The sequence below is a fragment of the Ceratina calcarata genome, unplaced genomic scaffold, assembly GCF_001652005.2.
Source record: "Ceratina calcarata isolate Rehan_Ccalc_2016 unplaced genomic scaffold, ASM165200v1 scaffold272, whole genome shotgun sequence".
In the NCBI taxonomy this organism is placed as follows: domain Eukaryota; kingdom Metazoa; phylum Arthropoda; class Insecta; order Hymenoptera; family Apidae; genus Ceratina; species Ceratina calcarata.
The window spans coordinates 208,125-228,226 of record NW_017149415.1 but is presented as its reverse complement, the minus strand read 5'-3'; the positions used below and the strand labels follow the sequence as shown (position 1 = coordinate 228,226).

The window sequence follows — 20,102 nt, the reverse complement described above, 5'->3', positions numbered from 1 at the left end:
AGTTTTATTATAAAGTTTTTATATTAATATTAATATTAAAAAACTTACGCCCCGTGAAAGGTGTAAATTATTTCTTACAATTGCATAATGTTATAAGATTTAAGAACGACTTTGTTTAAGAGTATTATGTAACAAGGCGTAAGGAGTACTTTAATATTAATAATAATATGAAAACTTGATAAGAAAGCTGTTTTCAAACATAATATAGTCAGGTAGAAGCAATATGCAAACTCGCATATTTACATATAACTCAATGTTCCATCTCCGGATTTCAGAACTACCACAAAAATTTCTTACTCGAATTGTATATTCGACATTTCAGCCATAATATAGTTAGACAGCAAAATCATAGCGAGCTCTCGGACTATTTCGCTTCAACGTTTATTTAGCACATGTATAGTATTCACAATTTTTAACGAGCAATTTGCCTGACGTGTCGCTGGATACATTATACAGAAAAAGCAATAAAAGAGAAATTTTAGAAAAAGCAAGAAATCATGAAATAATTCTAACGCGAAGATGGCACCAGCGAGTCGCCACGAAACGATTAGGAAAGGAATACCCAGCCAATACATTGTGGAACAATCTCAGATCCTATCTCAGGTCAAGTCTCAGGCTCAAGACGTACATAGGATGTCCCAGAAAAAGTGTTAGAACCGAAAAGGGGTGACTCTGGAAGTATTTTCTGAGTAACAATTTCTTGTAGCAAAATGCAAAGTGACACATAGTTTCTGAATTATTAGCAGAATACACTCACCCACGGCTGAGCGTCAGGGCTGCCAGAAAAATGTATCCCGTACCCCCTCCACGAGCAACTTGGCTCCATTCCCCTCTCGCGATGCCATAGTGGAAACAGTTGCTGACGTTCCTCTTCGCTGAACATCGCGAGAGGGGAATCAAGCCAAGTTACTGGTGGAGGGGGTATGATACACTCTTCTGGCAGCCCTGCCGACCATCACGATCCAAGCCCTCACTCCCGTCGTTGAGCGCGGCCCTTACGCGTGCTCTTATTAGTGAATGTTTTTCGTTAATAATTCAAAAACCATGCCTCACTTTGCATTGTGCCATAGGAAATTGTTGTTCAGAAACACCATTCATATCAGAAAACATGCCTATTATATTCAATCCCTAAAAATATATAAAACAGTTGATTTAAATCACATGATAAAAATGGAAAATTTCTTTAAATGGGTTAAATTCGTCAAAATATTTTTCAAAAAATGCATAAAAGTCTGCATTTATAACGTCTGTGTTTATAACGCTCACATAAATTCCACACGTGACTCGTATCACTTTTTTAACACGTGTTCCTTCCTTTGTATTTTCCATTCTCTTACGTTCGATCGAATTCCTTGGTACAGGCGCCTATATGAATTTTTCATACGCTCACGGAATTCGCGGGTATCTCACGATTACACCGGCCAAGAGATAGTCGAACTTACGTAAGGTACTAGCAATTGCGTAAGACGTGGAACATCGGACGATTCCCGGACGCCACGCAGCCAGGCGACATTCACATATAAATGTAATACCACGTCTTTGAGGAAAGACGTGCAACGTTTCCTGTTGGGCAAAGTTTCCTTTGTCCATATTAGAAACAGTAACCTTTGTTCGATTTATTCTGTATTTCACGTGGCTGACGATCGACGAAATCGTGAATTCGTCTATCTGGTTATCGGTCACGTTACACCGATAAGCATCGCAAGGTGCAACGTGGTAAACATCAAACGGGTTACGTAATAATTTTAGCCTCATCATTAATTGAATCCTTAGGTAGGTATTGATAAAGGTCGAACCGTCTGCGTTCGGTAATTCCAATGAAACTTGTTAGACTTAAATTGAATTAACATAATTTTAGTATAAATGCAAATATACCTTTATACCTTCTTCTGACATGGAGAGATAGTGTCTATTGTATAATAATATGTTTTAACTGATAAAACGATGATTTAGAAAAATTAATATATGATGTATTATAAATTAGATTACAATGAATAATCAAATTTTGTTCTATAATATTTAACATTAATTTTGTTTATATCTTGTATAGTTCGACGTATTATACAGCTGTATGAATATCTATATTTATTTATTTATAGATTATGTTAATTAGATTTAAGAACTTTTTACAATCAGGATTAAGAGTCTGGAAGTTGAAATTTATTTATATCTTGCATAATTCGACATATTATATAGAGGCATGAATATTTATGTACATATGTCTACCTATTTATATGTATATTTTGTTAATTAGATTTGAGAACTTTTTACAACCAGGGTTAAGAGTCTCGAATTATCAACGAGTTACATAATCGATCCCGAATTAACTGACTTACGAATGGTTAATTGGATCCACTGGTGTTTGATAATGTCTCGGGAGTCTTAATTAAAAATATTAACATTTCTTTAATTAAGGGAATAATGATTGAAAGAATAAGTTCCATTCATTATAGTCGTTATGTAATATTCGTAATTGCGTGGGTGGCAGTGAAGGAGTTCAGCTGACAGTTTGAACTGATCATAAAGAGAGTGCGTTGTCGCTCGTTCCTTCGGGTGTCTCAAGCGACGAGTTGAGATTGACGCGAGAAAATTGAACAATGGACCAGGAAATAAGCGTTCTCCTAATCTCACAAGCATCTCGCAAATATTTTTTATCGTATTTTCATCGTAAACCGTCGCTATCAGTTATCTCGATTCGATTAAGATAATCTAGATTTTCAGAATATGACAAAAGCGAAGATATAATCAATTTGAGTCTATCTCGACCTGTGCTTCATTTTTATCAGATAAATTCGAGATCTCAGTGACGATTGAACTTCAAAGGAAAATTTCAAAACCATTCTTGGAAAAAACAATTTCCGACGAAAAATGATGATTAATCATTTTTAGAATAAATATTTCCACCTCGCTATTTCAATTTTCTCCGTCATTTGAAAACAGAAGTCTCATAGTGCGACATTTAAATAAAATATGATTTCAATCTGCTCTTGGAAATAACGCGTTACTAATAATTTCTACACCGGAAACAACGATGACTTCGTTTTCACTCGTCAGTGACGAGTCACTGGATTATTATAGACCCGAAAAGTTCAAACGGCCGTGGCTGCTCTAAATGCAGGGCGAGAGCGCGCGAGCATAGCGCTTACATACACAGAATCTGAGACGATTTTCGACGAATCGGTCGGCGGGTGCGGCTACTTCGAAAATAGCACGGAGGTCGAGACGCCTTTTCCATGCTGCGCGGAATTCGCAAAAAATTCCGAGACGAGGAACACGTAAAAAAAAATTGAATAAGAAATCAGTTCATAGAAATATTATTTCTTACGAAATGATCTAGTCATCAGAATTTAATTCTTTTGTATTTTTATTATTTTTTTATCCATCATAATTTTAAAAGTCGACCTTTTATACCGAACAATTTATTGAATTGAAGTTTCAAAGAAATTGTATACGATCTAAATAAGTACGCATGAATCTAAATTAGGAAGACTCAGTTTCATCTTTTTTCGTAACAGCCTCTTTATTTCCGTCGGACGCGGATTAAATCACGCGGATCTCTGAATGAAAATCAGCTCGCGATAATAAGTACGTACGTATCTAGAATATCTCAGAGATTTAAGTTTGTTAAGCTCGAAGGAAAATTGTTTGATTTATGAATAATGTCTGATCGCGGATCATAGCCTTCAGGGTTATCTGAAGCACCATGTGCTCTGGCACAGTTACGACGTTCGAAGTCAACGGCGGAAACTAGCCGCGTCGAGGCGATACGACGGTCGTCCGACACGTTTGAATTGTTTTCCGTGATAAGGAGCGTTAATCTAGGAGTAAAATTGCTACGTGATTCTGATAAGAAGGAGAGAAGATATATTTGTAACACTGGATTAACTCGAGCATTTCATCGAATAAGGCTGCACGTGAATTCCTAGCATCGTGTCGATGTCTATAATCTATTCGATGAAATGAATCATCCTTTACTTAAAAATCTTTTTCCATACGCATCATTTTGCTCATAGATAAAAATGTAATCAATTAATTGTTTAATTTAGCTTATGCAATCTGATGCATATTTACGTACTTGTCATTTTCTACAGTGCATTGAAAAAAAAAGAAAGACAGATTAACGTTTATCAAAGTAGTTCGTGACCACAAGGCTTGGTCTGCCGACTCAGCGTGAATTCGTAGTAGAAACAGACAATGCCGGTCAGACAAATTCTCCAAGCTTAAATCCACTGTGAGCCTACTCAGCTGATAAAATTGATGAAATTGCTATCTTTGATACAACAAAAGAGAAATTATTGGTAAAAATGAAATAACAAGATATCTGAGAACATTGATCTTAAAATATTAAACAGTCAGACAGTAATCGTGATACTACTCAAAATTAATCAGCTTTAATCAACTGAGATCGAGTACCAGTTACATTAAGTTAATTGCCAGTCACTCGATTCGCCAGTTAACTTTAATTAGAACGAATTTTATATCTCTGAACTTGATACCCTGATAAAGTTTCCCATAAAGAATCTCCTTAATTGCAGAATCTTTGGAGAAGATATTAAGCTCTGCAATTCACTCCCGGTGAATTGGCTTTTCCTCTTTCTTTCTAGACAACAGCTGGTACGATCGAAAGTCGAGATCAATTGCACTGCAGCTGCTCGGAGGCAATTCGTTCTAACTGACAACTTCTTGTAATTTTAGCTAAAAATAATAGCGGATACAGTTTTCTCTAGAAGTTTCAGAATGAATGAGCACAATTCGTTAGTGCTGCGAAACTGACGATAGTTTTTATTTATCTCTGTGATCATGACAAAGGCCGAAGTCTTATCGCTAATAGTTAATATCTGATGAAGTGCGACAATGTCAGTTTTACTACAAGTGATGATCAAACATATTTCCGCATTCATGCAATATACATGCAATATGCTAAGAAATACAAGATATCCAAAGTAGAATACAATTTATAATATTAAAGGAGAAAACAAATGTCTGCATGGATCTCGTTTCTATAATTCTATTCATAAATTAGGAATTTGCATAAACATCCACAATCTTGTGAATTACCAGAAAACTAGTCGTAGTATTCTATACTCGTAGTCTATAGTCGTAGTATACTAGAAGTAGTATAGTCGTAGACTAAACAGTCGTAGTATTTATGAAGGTCATAGTATTTAAAACCTTATCTACCAAAAGTAAGATTCAATTGGTGTGTTCCATGAAGATCGACTCATCAGCAATTTATTTTCCCTAAAAATGACTATCAAAAAATTAATATAATTGTAAGTTCAGATCAATATACAAATATATAATTTCTGCAACTTTTGCCAAAACTATACTATATAGATGTCTATATAATTTCGCTAGCACAAATGAAACTAACGAAAATGTTTGCTCCCGGTAATTGCAACCCGGACAAGGCCTGACATAATCGTTAGCAATTATTGGCCGAAGAAGCGTACAAGCCAAGTACATTACTTTAATTGACGATAACTGGCAGTTGTCCGGCTGTCAGCCTGGGAGTTCATATAATGTTTCAAGTTAATGATGAGACAGAATACTGGATATTTTTTTCGTTTGTACCTAGCAACGACCGAAGTAGAATTAGAACTCCGATCGGTTCGATATCATTGCGACATCGATTTGAATGATTACGGGCTCCGTGCGACGACGTGTTGCCGCAACATTGGGCAACCGAAGACCGGTCGACGACTGACGCAAAGGAAAGTTTCGCTGTTACTTTTGAACAGGCGAACCGGGGCAATGATTCGTAAACAGACAACGGTTTACCATATTACCCATACAATAGTCACATCGTGTTAAACGTATCGTCATTTCGACTTTAAACAGACATCTTATAGAAGTCGAATTTCATAATTTAACCATATACGAAATAGAGTCTTAATTCAACAATTTAATGTTAGGTCAGGAGTATTTAAAACGAAGGAGTAAATTGAAGTTCTAAGTTCTTAATAATGAGGAGTGTTAAGCCCTAGGAGCTCACAACACAACATAAACAATTAGGGATTTCTACTGTTTTTATAACATAGACAGTAAGAGCCTAATACCTCGGATTTATAACTCATTCCACGTGTGTTAAAATCGTTCATGAGCAATTCTTTGAAATGACATAGGCCTACCGTTCATGGCGGTTATCCTCGGCTCGGAGGAGGGTCGTTTTGAAATCGGCGTTTAACCCTTTAGTATCCGTAGACGTCGCGTTGGCGGCCGAACGGCGGTCGTCGTAGGGCATTTAAAAATAATCGAACACCAAGGGTATCACCGGCATCGCGTGTCACCTCGTTGCGTTGGTCGTTAGCGATCGTGATCCCGTCGCTGAGCGTGTAGGTAGGCATCAGCAACGAGTAGCAGGAAACATTTTAATTCACGAGTGGCACGCGCAGCTGCGCCGTCGATGAGGAACGTCACGCGGCCGCGCAAAAGATCGGCAGGGACGCGCAACGGAGCGCCGAGCAACACTGTCCCGCGCTCTTTCACCGCTCACCGATCGCCCCGTTACCGAGCCGCTCTGAGTCTAATCGCGCCGCCAGAATGTACCCGGTGCACAACGTCTGATTGGCTGAATTCCCTTCTTATCAACTACCCATTCTTATTCCGGTAGCGCCCAGAAAACGGATTGTTCTTATCTGCGTCGCTTCTAGAAGATTAACGTTTAAAACTTGGCGCTTTCCTTAATTAAAATTTTGACATATTAATATTGTTACGATCTTAAAATGGTCTCAATTAATTTGGTAGAAATTCTTAATACTTAGAGCTTTAGCTAGCTCATATTTGCGAAACGCAAAAACAAATTCCACGACGTAGAAGGCTTGCATAATGTAAGGAAACTGTCCGCCTGCATTCAACCGATAACTTGTTATTCATTTTCCCTTGTAAGAAGAGAAAGTTCTGCTGATAAGTATTTCTCTATTTTCTCTTTTACACATTAATTCTAGCCGTGTGCCCTCGTTACTCTATTTGCATTCCGCCTTATCCTAGCAGCTGTAGTATTATAGATCTACTTACTCAACCTGCCATTCTGCCTTGCTTCTTCTTATCGATGATTCCTTCCATTCTCATTTGTTTCGATGCTTCATTGATTAATTTCCTTGCACAGGAAAATGCATTTCCTCATCGATTAATGTTTTTCTTCCTAACAGGAATTCCCCGTTCATTTCCTCGTATTTTATACTGGTAGATATCTTCAGCTGAGGTAAACGAATAAGGAAAACGCTTGTACAGATTCAGTTTATTCTCTGCGAGACAGTGGATATAATGTACATACGTGTATGCACTTTCAAAGCAGTCAACAAAGATAAAACGCCACATGGCGTCCGCGATTGTTGCCAGTTGTTAAGAAGTACAATTCCGGGTATATATTAACGGAGAAACGAAGACTAAAGACCGTAAGGAATTTCAATGACAATCGAACGATCAGATTTTTCATCGATCATTCAACGTTACTGATGAAATCGATGATCGCGAGACACTGACCTTACCGGTTACCGGTACGATTAAATCATCTGCTGACAATTCCACAGTAGACCTAGGCGTTACTGGTCAGACGCGGCTACTAAAAATTAAACGCAAGACAGATTTGCACGAGTAGATAGATACACGCGGACGAGAACTGGAAACGGATTCATAAATGTCTATTTAATTTGTATCGGCCAGTTTTATTAGTTTACCAATGATTCGGGAAATCCGCGACGAACGTACTTTTTCGCTGGTACAGGAAGATTACATCGGTGCGTATGTCCGACGATATTATTACTGGTAGTTTGTCTCTTACAAAGGGAGAAAGCCTGAGAGAAAGTAGAAAGTACACGAATCGTTAGCAGTACCAAGTAATATTTGAGAGAAGAAGAAGAAGAAGAAGAAGAAAAGGAAAAGATAGAATGGAAATGGACTTGCGTAAGTACGTAGCCGCCGCGATGGAAGAGCAAGATTCCTGTTTGTCTACCGTAAACGTAAACTCGTGGTGAATCGTATATTCGTCGCCAAGGTGATACGTTCTATTCTCTTTACCGGGTACACCTCTTGCACTTGCTCTCTCTCTCTCTCTCTTTCTCTCTCTTTGTCATACGTTGCGCGACGCGTTCCCCAATTTCCAGTACGAGTTAATCAGCTGCTCCACAAAAATAACAATTTAAAAATACTATATAAAATAGAACAAAATGGGAAATAAAAAAAGAAATGGGTCGTTTCTATGTACAACGAAGTCGAATCTCGTCCGTCGATTTTTAATGACCTGTCGGTAGATTGGATTCGGCAACGAATACGGGAAAGTAATGAAAATCTCATCTTCGCGACCCTCGCTACGGTTGAAACTCGATCAGCGCCGTTTCCGTCACGGGACACACGTTCGCATCGCCTCAGAAATCCTTCTTCTTGTCCTTGTCCACCAGCACGTTGTCGTGGTAGCTGATCTCCTGTCCGGCGACTGCCGGGTGAAGGTAATGCGGCTCCACGTCGATCTTCTCCTTCACGTCTGAATCCAGGACCATCGAGTGGTGTGGGCCTCGGTGAAGAATCGTCGTCGAGTGTTGCTGCTGTTGCTGCTGTTGCTGCTGCTGTTGTTGTTGCTGCTGCTCCTGTTTGCCAGACGACTGATGCTGATGCGACTGTTGCTTCTCCACCTCCTCTTCCCGATACTCCTTCATCAATTCCCTTATTTTCACCATATCGACTTCCTGGTGGAAATTCGGGAACAACTCCTTGCTGTCCAGCTGCTCGAACTTCTCAGGGTCCTTCAGTTGCTTGAAAAGCTGCTGGTACCGCTCGTTCTTGGCCAACGCGCCATCCCTAGTAGTGTTCTTCGAAGCGTTCAAATTCAGGTCTAACAGTAAATCCGGTGTCTCGTGGACGATGTTCACGTTCTTGTCCAGGTTCTCCTCGGTCAGCGATTGGAGGAGCGTGTTGTAGTCCGGTTTGATTCTAGATGTCTCCATGCAAGAGCTGCAGGAACAGTTGGTGATAATTTGAACTTTCTTCTGCATGGTTATAGGGTTGTTCTCTTCATCCTTGCAGTCCAAAGTGACCTAAACGCATGGATTAACTTGTCAGTTTGTTAGGAAGTGCTTTCGTCTTTTATTTGCTTCTTTATTTCTCTTCGCTCGTCTCGCGTTTCTTGTTTTACCTACCGTATGCCAGACGCTGTCTAAAGGTTGACAAGAGTCGCAGTAGGGTCTGATTAAATCACCGGGAGCGGAAGGCTCGCTGTGAGGTACCATGTAGGAGAAACAAGCTCCCACGCACACATTGTTGTCCAATTCCTGCGAGGAGCACTGTGGCCAAGCGACCACCTGCTTTATGGGGGTGGTTTTGCACCAGCTGTGTTTGTCCGGGTACAGTACGATGTTGTGGACCTGAAAACAATGCTCAACGTCACTTTATAAAAATATGGAAAATCTTTTTCTACAATTTATCGTATTCTTATTTGCTTTTCCTTACTGCAGATTTTTATGGGAAGTAAATTATTTAGAAGAGGGAATCGAACAATGTTTAGGTATGGTTCGTGGTTTGCATTTATGAATTAAATATCACAGCGTACAATATTTGCTTGTAATACTTCCTATGCTTTTGCACATTGAATACAGTGTTTAAAATCCAGAGCATTTACATAAATGATAAAAATGTATAAATTATAAATGCATAAAAGTCCACGGTCTACTTATAAAGGAAGGGGTTGATAAATGAACCTTATGCTCGCGATGGGCATTGATCGTGGCCGCCCTTAGAAAAAGCACGATCGCCACTGTCAGATGGCATGTCGTTCCCATGATCCCTGGAACAATAAAAAAACAGGATAGGATATCCGATTCTTTCCAATCTGTCGATCGTTGCCAGGCATAAAACCAAGTTAAAACCGAGACTAAAAAACGAATTAAAAGCTTTAGCTTAGATCATTGGATTTAGGAAAAAATTTTGCGATTGCGATTTCGGTACGTGTGCAACACTCGTTTCGTTTTGGTCCCCACCCTGAATGAATGAAAGTCCGTGGGTCTCTCTCCTCAGCTCTCAAGTTCGACGACCGTCTAAAATTACGTCATACCAGCGCTTCTCTTCTTCTTACTCCTTTTATTCACCTCTCCATGAGCTTTGTTTAAAGTGAATTTCTTAAATTTCCTTTCCTCGACGTAGGCTTATTATATCAATTTTTACCCAAAACTATTCAAATGAAAAGCCCATATAAAAAAAGAGATCAGATTATTTAAATTATATGAAATCACACTACAATTTTTAACACAGATAAATGTTAATAAGAATTATAATAGATTATAGTAAACTCTTAGAAATGCTATACTAGCGCGTCTTTGAAAATGTTGACAAGGACCTAACGATAACACGTGGTGGATAGAAAGAGGGGTGATAACGATGCGACTAGCGTTCATTCATAAATCGTGAAAGGACCGATTCTAAATGAGAGCGAGATGCTCGAGTTTTAAGAAGTCGCCGAGATCTCGAGATAACGGAATTCCCTGGTGCCGGTTGACGGGGAACGAGGGAGAGAAAGGAGACTTTCTCGTAGATATGCCCCGACCATAAATAGCACTGGACTTAGGCTACGGGGCTTGAATACGGGATGCACTTCTTCCGGCGATACACGATTTCTTTTAAGGTCAGCCACGAAGGTTGACTGTAAATTTTCGCCCTTACAAAAATAGAGCGTAACAATACTTGGAATTAACGATGGATAAAATAAATTCATCCTGAACGTTTTAAAAATATTTTCAGCTTCAATTGTAGAACAGATAATCAGATCATTTCTTGTTAATAAGAAGTAGAACCTGTTCAGGCTGTATGACTCGTAAAATCTTTGGAAAAAGTTAGATAAATGTGATAGGAATCTACGTAATTTATATAAAGCGGTTTATAAAGAAATAAAGTTTGTAAAATTGTTTCACTTGAGATTCTAATTGAGATTATATATGACTTGCAAGTATTATTAGTAATTAAGCACATATATTGTCTACATTTTTTAATTTTGCTTACTTCTTATTGTCGATCTTGAATAATATCCTCGAGGTCGATATTATTTTAAGTATTTTCAAAACAAGTATTAACAATTGCATAAAATTACAAAATTCTATATTTCTTTATAAATTAGATTAACATTTTGCCATTAAACATAAAAACAAGATTTTTAAAAATTAACTATTAAACTTTCAATGCTCTGTTTTTATTTAATCCATACAGTCTTAAACCATAATTCGTGTTCGATTCGTGAGAAACATGAAGGAAGGACGAAGCGTTCGGAAGCAATCAGTGGCGAAGGGTGGGTCTCAATTAGATCGGGCAGTCGAGCTTGCGAGCGTGTACCTTTTATTCTCGCCGAGCAATCGGTAATGAAGCAATAATTCCGCATCAACAGCGGGTAGAAGCTTCACATGTAACACCGTATATACGTATATATATGTACACACAGCCCGTCCGATCGATGGCGACGGTAGAAAAAAGAAGCGTCAATCTCATCGTACAATCTTTCTTGATCTTTCACGAAAGACAAGGTAAAGGGATGTGCAGGCCCAATTACCAACGAGCTCGGCCCCTTTTTTTCCCCTCGCGGCTGAAAAATCTTGGATCGGTTTCACGAAGAAATCCTCTCGTCGCGCGTCCATCCCCTCGGCTCCTTCAGGAATTCACTTTGTCGTTCGACTCTCGCGAGTTGAATTCCTGACAACAGAAGGAATCTCGTCCCTCCACGGACAATTGGTCCCCGGTATTTCCACAGAGAGGATCAACTTTAAACGTTCCCCTCCGATGCGTTTCAATCCCCCGATACCTTTTTCTTATTCTACCCGCAACCAACCAACCACCCCGCTTCCCCCTTCCACTCTGCCCCTTTTCATCCGTCGTCGAATCCGTCGAACCTTTTCTTCTCGTCGCGGTTTCCGTTCTCTTTATTCTCGCCCTACCTCCCTCTGTGTTTCTTATTTGCGCTTCCAAGAACCTCCTCGAAGCAATCTTTCAAAGGGAAGGAGCTGTTCAATCACAAAATAGGTGCCAAACGTTCGGTTAAAGAGAATTTTCCAAGGTCGTACGTAAAAAAAATAGAAAATACAATATTGTATAATTAATATACAGTTAATCGCAACGTGTCAGAATTAATTTATTTCGAATGTTCGTCACGGTGTGTCCGTTGAATTTTAATCACACACGTGCGAAGGTTCGAACGTTTGTTTACGAGCCCTGTGGAACGTGACACCCAGCAGAGACTGGCTTACGCATGGGATACCCCGAAAATTAGAGCTCTCAGCTGATTCTTGCTGAATCACCCTATACAGCGAGGGGAGGTGCTCAGCTACGCGAGCCGAGCGACGACGACCTCACCGTCGTTTCCACGAGCGGAGATTTGAATGACCGAATACGATGCAACAGGGACGTAGTACTTAATCCCAGATGATTCCGACGATTTACAAACAAGCGCCACTTCAGTCTCCATATCCAAACAACGATGATCTCTGCTTTTTTTATGTACCGAGTATGCAGAAATGATACACCTCTCAGAGTATCGAAATCTGTCGACGTAATTTAAACTGATATATCAATCTTTGTATTTTCATCAAATCCAACGTGTCGATGTAATTTCGCCAAACGTGACAATGGAATTAAACTGATGCCTCATTATAAAGAATTTAATTAATGAGATGCATATTGCTGGTCAGAAATATGTGGACATCTATCATTTTTAATAGTATATTATTAATATATAATTAATATATAATATAAATAGTATATAATGTTTATTGTCAAATTTTGATACGTGATATAGTATGTATAATAATACTGGTGGTAACTGCTATCATTAAAGTGATTCATATAAATTTAATGATCTATTCACCACCCATTCTATTGTATAGTACATAAAGAAATTTACTGAAGCCATACGAAATTGAGTGAAATGACATTGATTTTAAAATAATTTAAAGCTTGATAGCCAGAATGGCAAGAATAGTAAAAGCTATAATTAAAATACAGCTGCAGTACAAATACAATATAATTATTCATTATTATCATTCATAAGGTTTTTAATGAAATGTTTACCAAATACAGTATTTCCTGGGCAGTATAGTGTAAAGTATATAAAATTGAATAAAATTTCTCAACAATTTTCGTAATAATTTCAGATTGTTTTATTATAGTAAGTGTCCACATACTCTTCAGCAACAGTATAGGTGTCATACGTTTATTATTCCTCTCCCAAATTCTAAAATTTGACACACGTTCGAATAAATCTTTGCTGTGTTTCATACTCTGAATATCATGAAATCGAATTAAAAGTAATCAAGTGTCTGAAATGGATATTTCTCATATCCAAATGATCTTGGAACGAGGAAAGGAATAAGTACGGCCCTGGCGAGGTCGCAGCCAGAAGTCGAAAGCTCTTTGTTGGTGCGCCACCTTCTCTTCTCGCCTCTAGGTCCGTGTCGGGTGGCGCGGAGGACCTCCGTGGTCCACCTCCTTCCCCAGCTTCTTCCTCTTCCCAGTCCCGTCCGTTCGATTTGCTCGTGTCGCCGTCGCGTCGCGTCGGGACGAGGAAGACGGGGCCGAGGCCCTGGGCCAGACGAGGATCGGGCCTAGCCGCCGAAGCGAGACGGAAGAGGGTCCTGCGCCCAGCCGCGAGATTAATTTGATTTTCAACCAAATTTGACGCGGCCCCCGAGCCTAGGCGGCCCGAGCACAAAGGCCGCCGCGAGGATCCCGTGTGCTGCGCCACGGATCTGTGTTCGGTCACGGCTCCCTCCTCTCGCGGGACCTTTTAAAAACCGTCGGGATTAAATCCGCTCGACTCGAGAAGCTTAACACCTAGCCAGCGAGAAACGAGCCGGCCCGCGCCATACGACCTGACGGCGTGACGCGAACCACTTCCAGGAAGTTACTAATAGGAATCCATATTTCATTCGGACTTTCCCTCGACGAGAGAGGAGAATTATGCTTGGCGAAACCTGAACGACGACTCGGGAATAGAGAACGTGCCGGGAATCGTAGCCGAGAGCTCGAGGAAGGATCTTCTCGACTTTCGACGGCCGAGTATGTCACTTAGAAATTGCTATGAAAATGAACAGCGGTAATGCTTACTGAAAATCAAGTTTCGATCTCTGTGAGAATCTGTCAGCACTCCGTGGACTACAACGGTATGGAATATGATTGGACCAAAGTTCATACGGTCCTGACGTACACGATACTTTCATGATCTCCGCGCTGGCACAGTACTTAGAAGTACGGACGGGGGAACGAGAATAAAGGGAGTAGAAAGAAAGAGCAGTAGAAGGCAAATGGTTCAACCTGCTCGACCAATGGAAACGTTCGAGCCGGTGGTTCCGAAGACGCTGGAACTACTGAGCCGGCTACCATAGCCGGATCACCTTCACCGAGCATCTAGGCATGACCATAGATAGAAGAGTGACTTGCGGTACAAAGCGAATCCTATTATTGTTAAAATTCGTCTCGCGGAAAGGCGGACGTTTAAGATCCTTTTGTACCATGGAATCGTTCGTCAATGAGGAGGGTCCACGATCGGACGAGGCGAGGGCGACGCCTGAAAGGCGGCCGTTCGATTACGGCTATAGATTAGAGCGTATAATTTTCGAGCGCAATATGTTCTTCCATTTTAATGAGAAATGCCTATCTCTCGATTTGGTCTAGCCCCAATTTCGCATTTCGCGACCGTCCTTAGCTCGTCTTTTTTTCGCAATACGGTGCCGTGGCCGAACTAATAGGGGGGCCCCGCAGGGTTCAGGAAAGGGGAGCAAAACGAAAGGAAAAGCGACGAGAAAAAGGTAGGAGACGAGGGATCGCCGACGGGGCCAGGGAGAACGCGCCAGGAGCGAGAAGGGAGCAGCGGTGAGGCTCGCGAACCGAGAAGGACCGCGAGATAACCCGGGGGCCCCAGGGGTAGCCGCAAAAAGATGAGAAAAAGGAGTTTGCCAACAGCACCGGAGGAAGCCCCGAAAACACGCTGGACGTGTGGCGCCATCTCGGCTCCTTTTTTTTCTTCCTACGGTTCGCCGCCACTCGCCGCGCACACCCCCCGTGTGCTGCTTGTTTCCTCGTGCTTTTGTTACTTCGCCCATACTAATTCTTCGCGAGCTGCACGGCGTGCCCGGAGTCGCAGCGTGGGGGAGAGTATCACATCGAGAGGAAGGGAAACGGGGCCCCGAGGAAGAAAGAGAGAGAAAGAGAGAGAGGGAGAGCGTGAGGTGGCCGCCGCGCCGGGGTCCTATGTGTGTTGCATCGAGCAGTGTCGGATTAAGCTGCTTTCGCACCCTCTTCGTTCCTTGATTAGATCGCGATTTTAAGCTCGCTGAAATTTCGACGCCGCGTGAACGTTTGACGTATTCGAAGTCTTGATCAACGGATTTAGGCCATGAGACCAAACAAGGAGACGTGCATACAAGCGAAGTATAAATCCTATAGGAAATATTAGCTGTGATTAAAGAATTTACACTTTACTTGTTTAATGAATTGCAAGAATAAGTATTGCCTCCCTAGATAACAATTTTTATTGCAGATACCGAAGTTTGAGGACGTAATATGAATTCTGAAGTTTCTATTATAATTTCAAGCCGTTTAAGGATAGGCCAGTTTAAAATGTAAGCAGGTATTTAAATGAAAAGGAATCGATAAGGGCGAACGGTGTGCGTATCGCTTAAAGAATTGAGTCTCGGTGTGGCTGCCCCCAGGAGAGCGCGGACCACATACCTGTAAACGAACGTTCTTAAAAGGGTGGGCAGAGCCCAAGAACAGGTCGTTAAAATGTAATGACATTGTTGTTTTTAATGCTCGCCTCTTTAAAACGGGCCCTTTCGTCTTCCTCGAGCCTGGCCTCGCTACTTCGTTCGCTACCACCCGTTCCTCTCTCCCTCCTTCTCTCTCTTCCTACTCCTTTCCCGTTTTCTGATGACAGATGAAGAAAAAGTGACTCCCGACCGACCCGTTTGCCCCATTTCCTTTCCCTCTCCGTTTCTTTGAAAAAAATTCCCCGAAACTCATAAACGAAGGTGGGGGGAGGAGAGAAAAAAGGATTACCTTAGTGCCTTTATCGTCAGATTTCACAAAAGTGGCAGAGGGCCAATTTGTACTTGGTTCTTTTAATGATCCCTTCGTGGCAACCGATAACCCGTTACCTGGACTACAGACAACCGTACCGTTCAGTTCGAGATGACACGGCTACTTCGCCTCGCCTCTCTCGCTGGCCCGACCTATCGATGATATCAAGTGTCACGGACCCCCTTCGAACCTTCGATTTTTCTTAAGTTACACGCTGCGTGCGGTGTAACGCTCGGCGAAGGAAGAATTTTGAAAGCGATACAGAGAGCGAACGGCGATAAAACCGAGGTTTGATGAGAGGTTCACGGGTGTTATTGTCAATTTTCTGCGGAGCAATTACACGAAGGCGCGAACACGGCCGCGTTAGCAAGCATCGGTTGTTCCCAAGCTCGCCTCGATCAACGCTCCCCGGCTACCTGCAGCTTTTAAAAAGAAGCGCACCATAAGACGTAATTAAGCGCGGGCCACTCTCCGCGGAATGAGCTCGGTTAATGATATTACGGTGTTTACGGAATGAAGTAACATGTCCAATAATAGGTAGGTGTTTGTTCAGGGAATTATCGGAAATTCTTTTTACTAACGATGCTTAACTATCTTTCTCAAGATTAAATACCTCAAGATTAAATGACTTTGATTCTTTATGTACTATCAGACAACTTCTTATTTCTCTTCAGATTTGTGTATTTTATGTTGAATTATTTCTTGTTCACTGAGCAGTCCAGAGTTGATCGAGAGTTTGAAATAACATTTGCATGAAATTGCCTAACGACCGGGAATACAATGCGTCCGCGGATTTCGCGCGAGCGAAGTAGATCGGACTAGAATTAGTGTACATTTTTGTTGAATAATTTCGTCGAATTAGCCAATTAACTGCACGGTGGCAAGCGGAGGCAGTCGGAAAAGGTCTTCATTAGAAAGGACCCAATGGCTACCGCACAACAGTTTAGCTCCGAAGTTAACTGTGCGTCTAAGAAGAGGTATCATTAACTCGAGAATAGGGCCTGGTATTAGGATTAGTGGGCAAAACGCTTTGGATAGGGTGCTTCTGAACTATTTAGCTCCCTTCGAGCGACTCTCGAGAGAGAGCCTGTGATCATCGCGAGTCTCCTTCTCTTTCTTTCATCCGGTGTTACTTTCTTCAGACTGGAACGGATCATCGGAAAGGGGACTTGCCTTCCGGTGATCGCAACGGCCCAACCATTGTTGCTCCGAGCCGATCTTCCGCAGATGCTCCCGAACAATTGTCGTACACGGAATAAAGAATCGAGCGCGGTTTTAAAAGACTTGCTGGACCAAAACGAAACCTGTTACATCCGTTCGTACGATCTGAGCGAGAACGCCCGTGGCTATTTCGATGAATCGTTACATCCAGGGCCTCGTAGCTCACCGAGCGTACTCTCTAGCACGCGGATCACGTACGTAACCTGGCGACTCTGGCAACGATCAGCAGCGTGCAGCCTTGGCTTTTCCGAAGAAACTGTCACTCACCTCCGGTGTTCACGTCACGGCCGCGACGCGTTTGCGAACTACTACGCACCACTCTAGAAAATTTGCCGAGCGGATCGGCGCAAACAAGTTTCGAACGAACGCGGATCTCTCTGCGTACTTCTCCGGTTCTTCGCGACTTTTGCACTCGGTCTCCTCTCTCTCTCTCTCACTCTCTCTCTCTCCCTCTCTCTGAATCCGACGCGGAACGTCCCGGGCGGCCCCCGGAGGTACGGACTATCGGGATCGGTTGAACGAGACAAATTTGGAGACCTCGGTTTTGCCTCGAAAAACACGGCGATCCGATATGAAGCTGAGCCGAACCGAGCTGAGCTGAACACGAAACTGTGCTGCCGATCTCTCGTGTTCCGTTCTCTCCTCCTCCTCCTCTTCTCTCGCTCTCCACCTCCACTGGTCTCCTTCAGCTCCTCCTTCTACCTCACGGTGTACACGTTCGGTTCCGCGCCGTTCCCGTTCCGTTCTCTCTCCTTGTCCGTCCAAAGGATGTCTTCAGGTATCCTCGTGGATACAGAAAGAGAAAGGATCACGGAACGGAACGATGGAGGGGCAGAGAGCAGTCGGAATCAACGGTAAGCAAGAGAGATCTTTGACTACCTCTACATACAACGACGACGACGACGATGACGGCGACGGCGACGACGACGACGACGACGACGATGGCGACGGCGACGTCGCGTGTACTGTAAAAAGTAAGATCGCCTGAGGCCTTACACCTCGAACCAGTAAAACTTGTCGTGCGTATCGCTAATGCCAGAATGCGTCGCGCACCCGAACAGCGGCCCCCACCTTCGCTGACAATAGAAGGTAATTCGATCATTTAAGAAATGGCATAGCACGCTGAAAGACAGATGGTCGCATGGTGAACTATTATCGTCATTTTTCCAAGCAAAATGGAATTTCCTTAAGTCAATCTCAACGTGAGGATGATATTTCTCACTCGACTCGATCTTTTCTCAAATGAAAGGCAATTTGACAGGAGAAGGAAGATGCGACTTCTCCCAGGATAATTTCCTCAGAAAATTTATTATCAGGCGTACTATGCCTCGACCGTCGCGCGACGTCTTTGGTTTCCGTTTCAACGATTAGCGCCCGGCATCTTTCCATTCCGAAGGCCAAACGGTTCCACGCGTACACATCACGTATGGTAATCGTATACCGACTTGAGAAACCTGTACAATTTCTCCGTTTCCAACGCGTTTCGTCTTTACGATACACGATTCACACTTCGTCGACGACCTCGTCGATTTCGTTGTCCTCGTTCTCGTCTTCGTTCTCCCTCATCAGACCCGGCGACGTCCGCTTGATCCGATCGACCACTGGGCCGAGGTCGTTGTTCAGATATTCCCTGAACTGCAGGCACTTCTGCTTGGTGTTGATATCGTTAGAACTTCCCCAAATGATGAGACCGTCGGCACCGAGATCGGAGATTTTCCGTAGTGTGGCCTCGAGATCAGCCTACGAAGATAAATTCATTTTTGAAGAGGCACCCAACCCCGTGTTCTTTATCAGGTGCCGCATCTTCCAGCGCGCACCCTTTGGGAAAAGAGAATGTTGAAGCGAGAACGACTAACTTTATTCAAATACGTATCCCTCTGATCTTGGTACTTGTACCAGTAATAGGGCAGAACCTTTTTCCTGGTCCCCGCGCTCGTTTGCTTGGCTATTCTCAACGCCTCTTTCACTCTGCCGGCTACCAGCCCGACCCTCTGCCCGCTCGTTAAGCTCAGCCTCAAGTACACCGACGGCAGTAGGACGTCCTCCAGTTCGAACAACCACGACATTCTGAAAAAGGGAGAAGCACGCAATCCTTATCGGGACAGATTAGATAAGCCGGGTGTGACTCCTCTTGCGCGCGCCACGGAACGGGACGGGACGATTTGAATTTTCACCGGGGACACGGTTCTTGACACTGACCCACTTAAATCCGACACCGTGGTCTATCTCCGCGGCTGATTCGTAATCTTGTTAGCTTTTAAATCCCCGCGGGCGAGCTTTCACGGCTACGGGAGCGCCCGTGAATAGCCGCTAATTCGATAACCACCGGAGATATCCGTAAACAATGCAATCGGATTGATTTACAGTACGAGACTCGGTGAACTGGAAATCCCTTGATGCGAATAAGGAAATTCAGACCATGAATTATACAGATTATCTTATAAATAATGCATTTACAGAATAATTATGCTCACCATTATATTCACATTTTTCATATTTACTTTTAAGCAATAATTATTAGTTTAATATGACAACAATTTTCATCTCTTTTTTTTGCAGAATTTAAAGAGGATTAATTAATAGGAATAATTTTTTTTAAATAAGTACTAACATCCGAAGATTACAGCTATTTACTTATTACCCGTTGATGTCCTATGTAAGATAAACTATCACGTTGATACTACTATTCGTGCAATCTACACATGTCAACAGGAAATTGCAGTTTCTTATGGAGCGATACTTAAATATTTAAGTTCGAAAACGATGTGGGAATAAAATTCTTCATACTCTTCACTCATTCAATTTATATAAATTAATATAAATCTAATAAAGAGATA

General features: G+C 42.2%; 2 protein-coding genes across 2 annotated transcripts in view; both read right to left on the bottom strand.

The window, feature by feature from the left end:
* Window positions 1-7,646: 7,646 nt before the first annotated feature.
* Window positions 7,647-17,867, bottom strand: LOC113464153 (bromodomain-containing protein DDB_G0280777-like). Its single transcript, XM_026812365.1, has 4 exons — window positions 17,533-17,867; window positions 9,693-9,778; window positions 9,135-9,359; window positions 7,647-9,032 (listed from the first exon to the last, which is right to left on the bottom strand). Exons 2-4 carry the CDS (start codon window positions 9,771-9,773, stop codon window positions 8,367-8,369), a joined length of 972 nt encoding a protein of 323 aa, XP_026668166.1. The 5' UTR covers window positions 9,774-9,778; window positions 17,533-17,867; the 3' UTR covers window positions 7,647-8,366.
* A 679-nt stretch (window positions 17,868-18,546) lies between these two features.
* Window positions 18,547-20,102, bottom strand: part of LOC108623515 (hyaluronidase) — a 4,029-nt gene continuing 2,473 nt past the window's right edge. The window contains exons 4-5 of the mRNA XM_026812364.1: window positions 19,122-19,332; window positions 18,547-19,005 (exon numbers count right to left, since the gene is read on the bottom strand). Coding sequence (XP_026668165.1) covers window positions 18,769-19,005; window positions 19,122-19,332 — 448 coding nt within the window. The 3' untranslated portion in view covers window positions 18,547-18,768. The remainder of the gene's footprint in view (window positions 19,006-19,121; window positions 19,333-20,102) is intronic.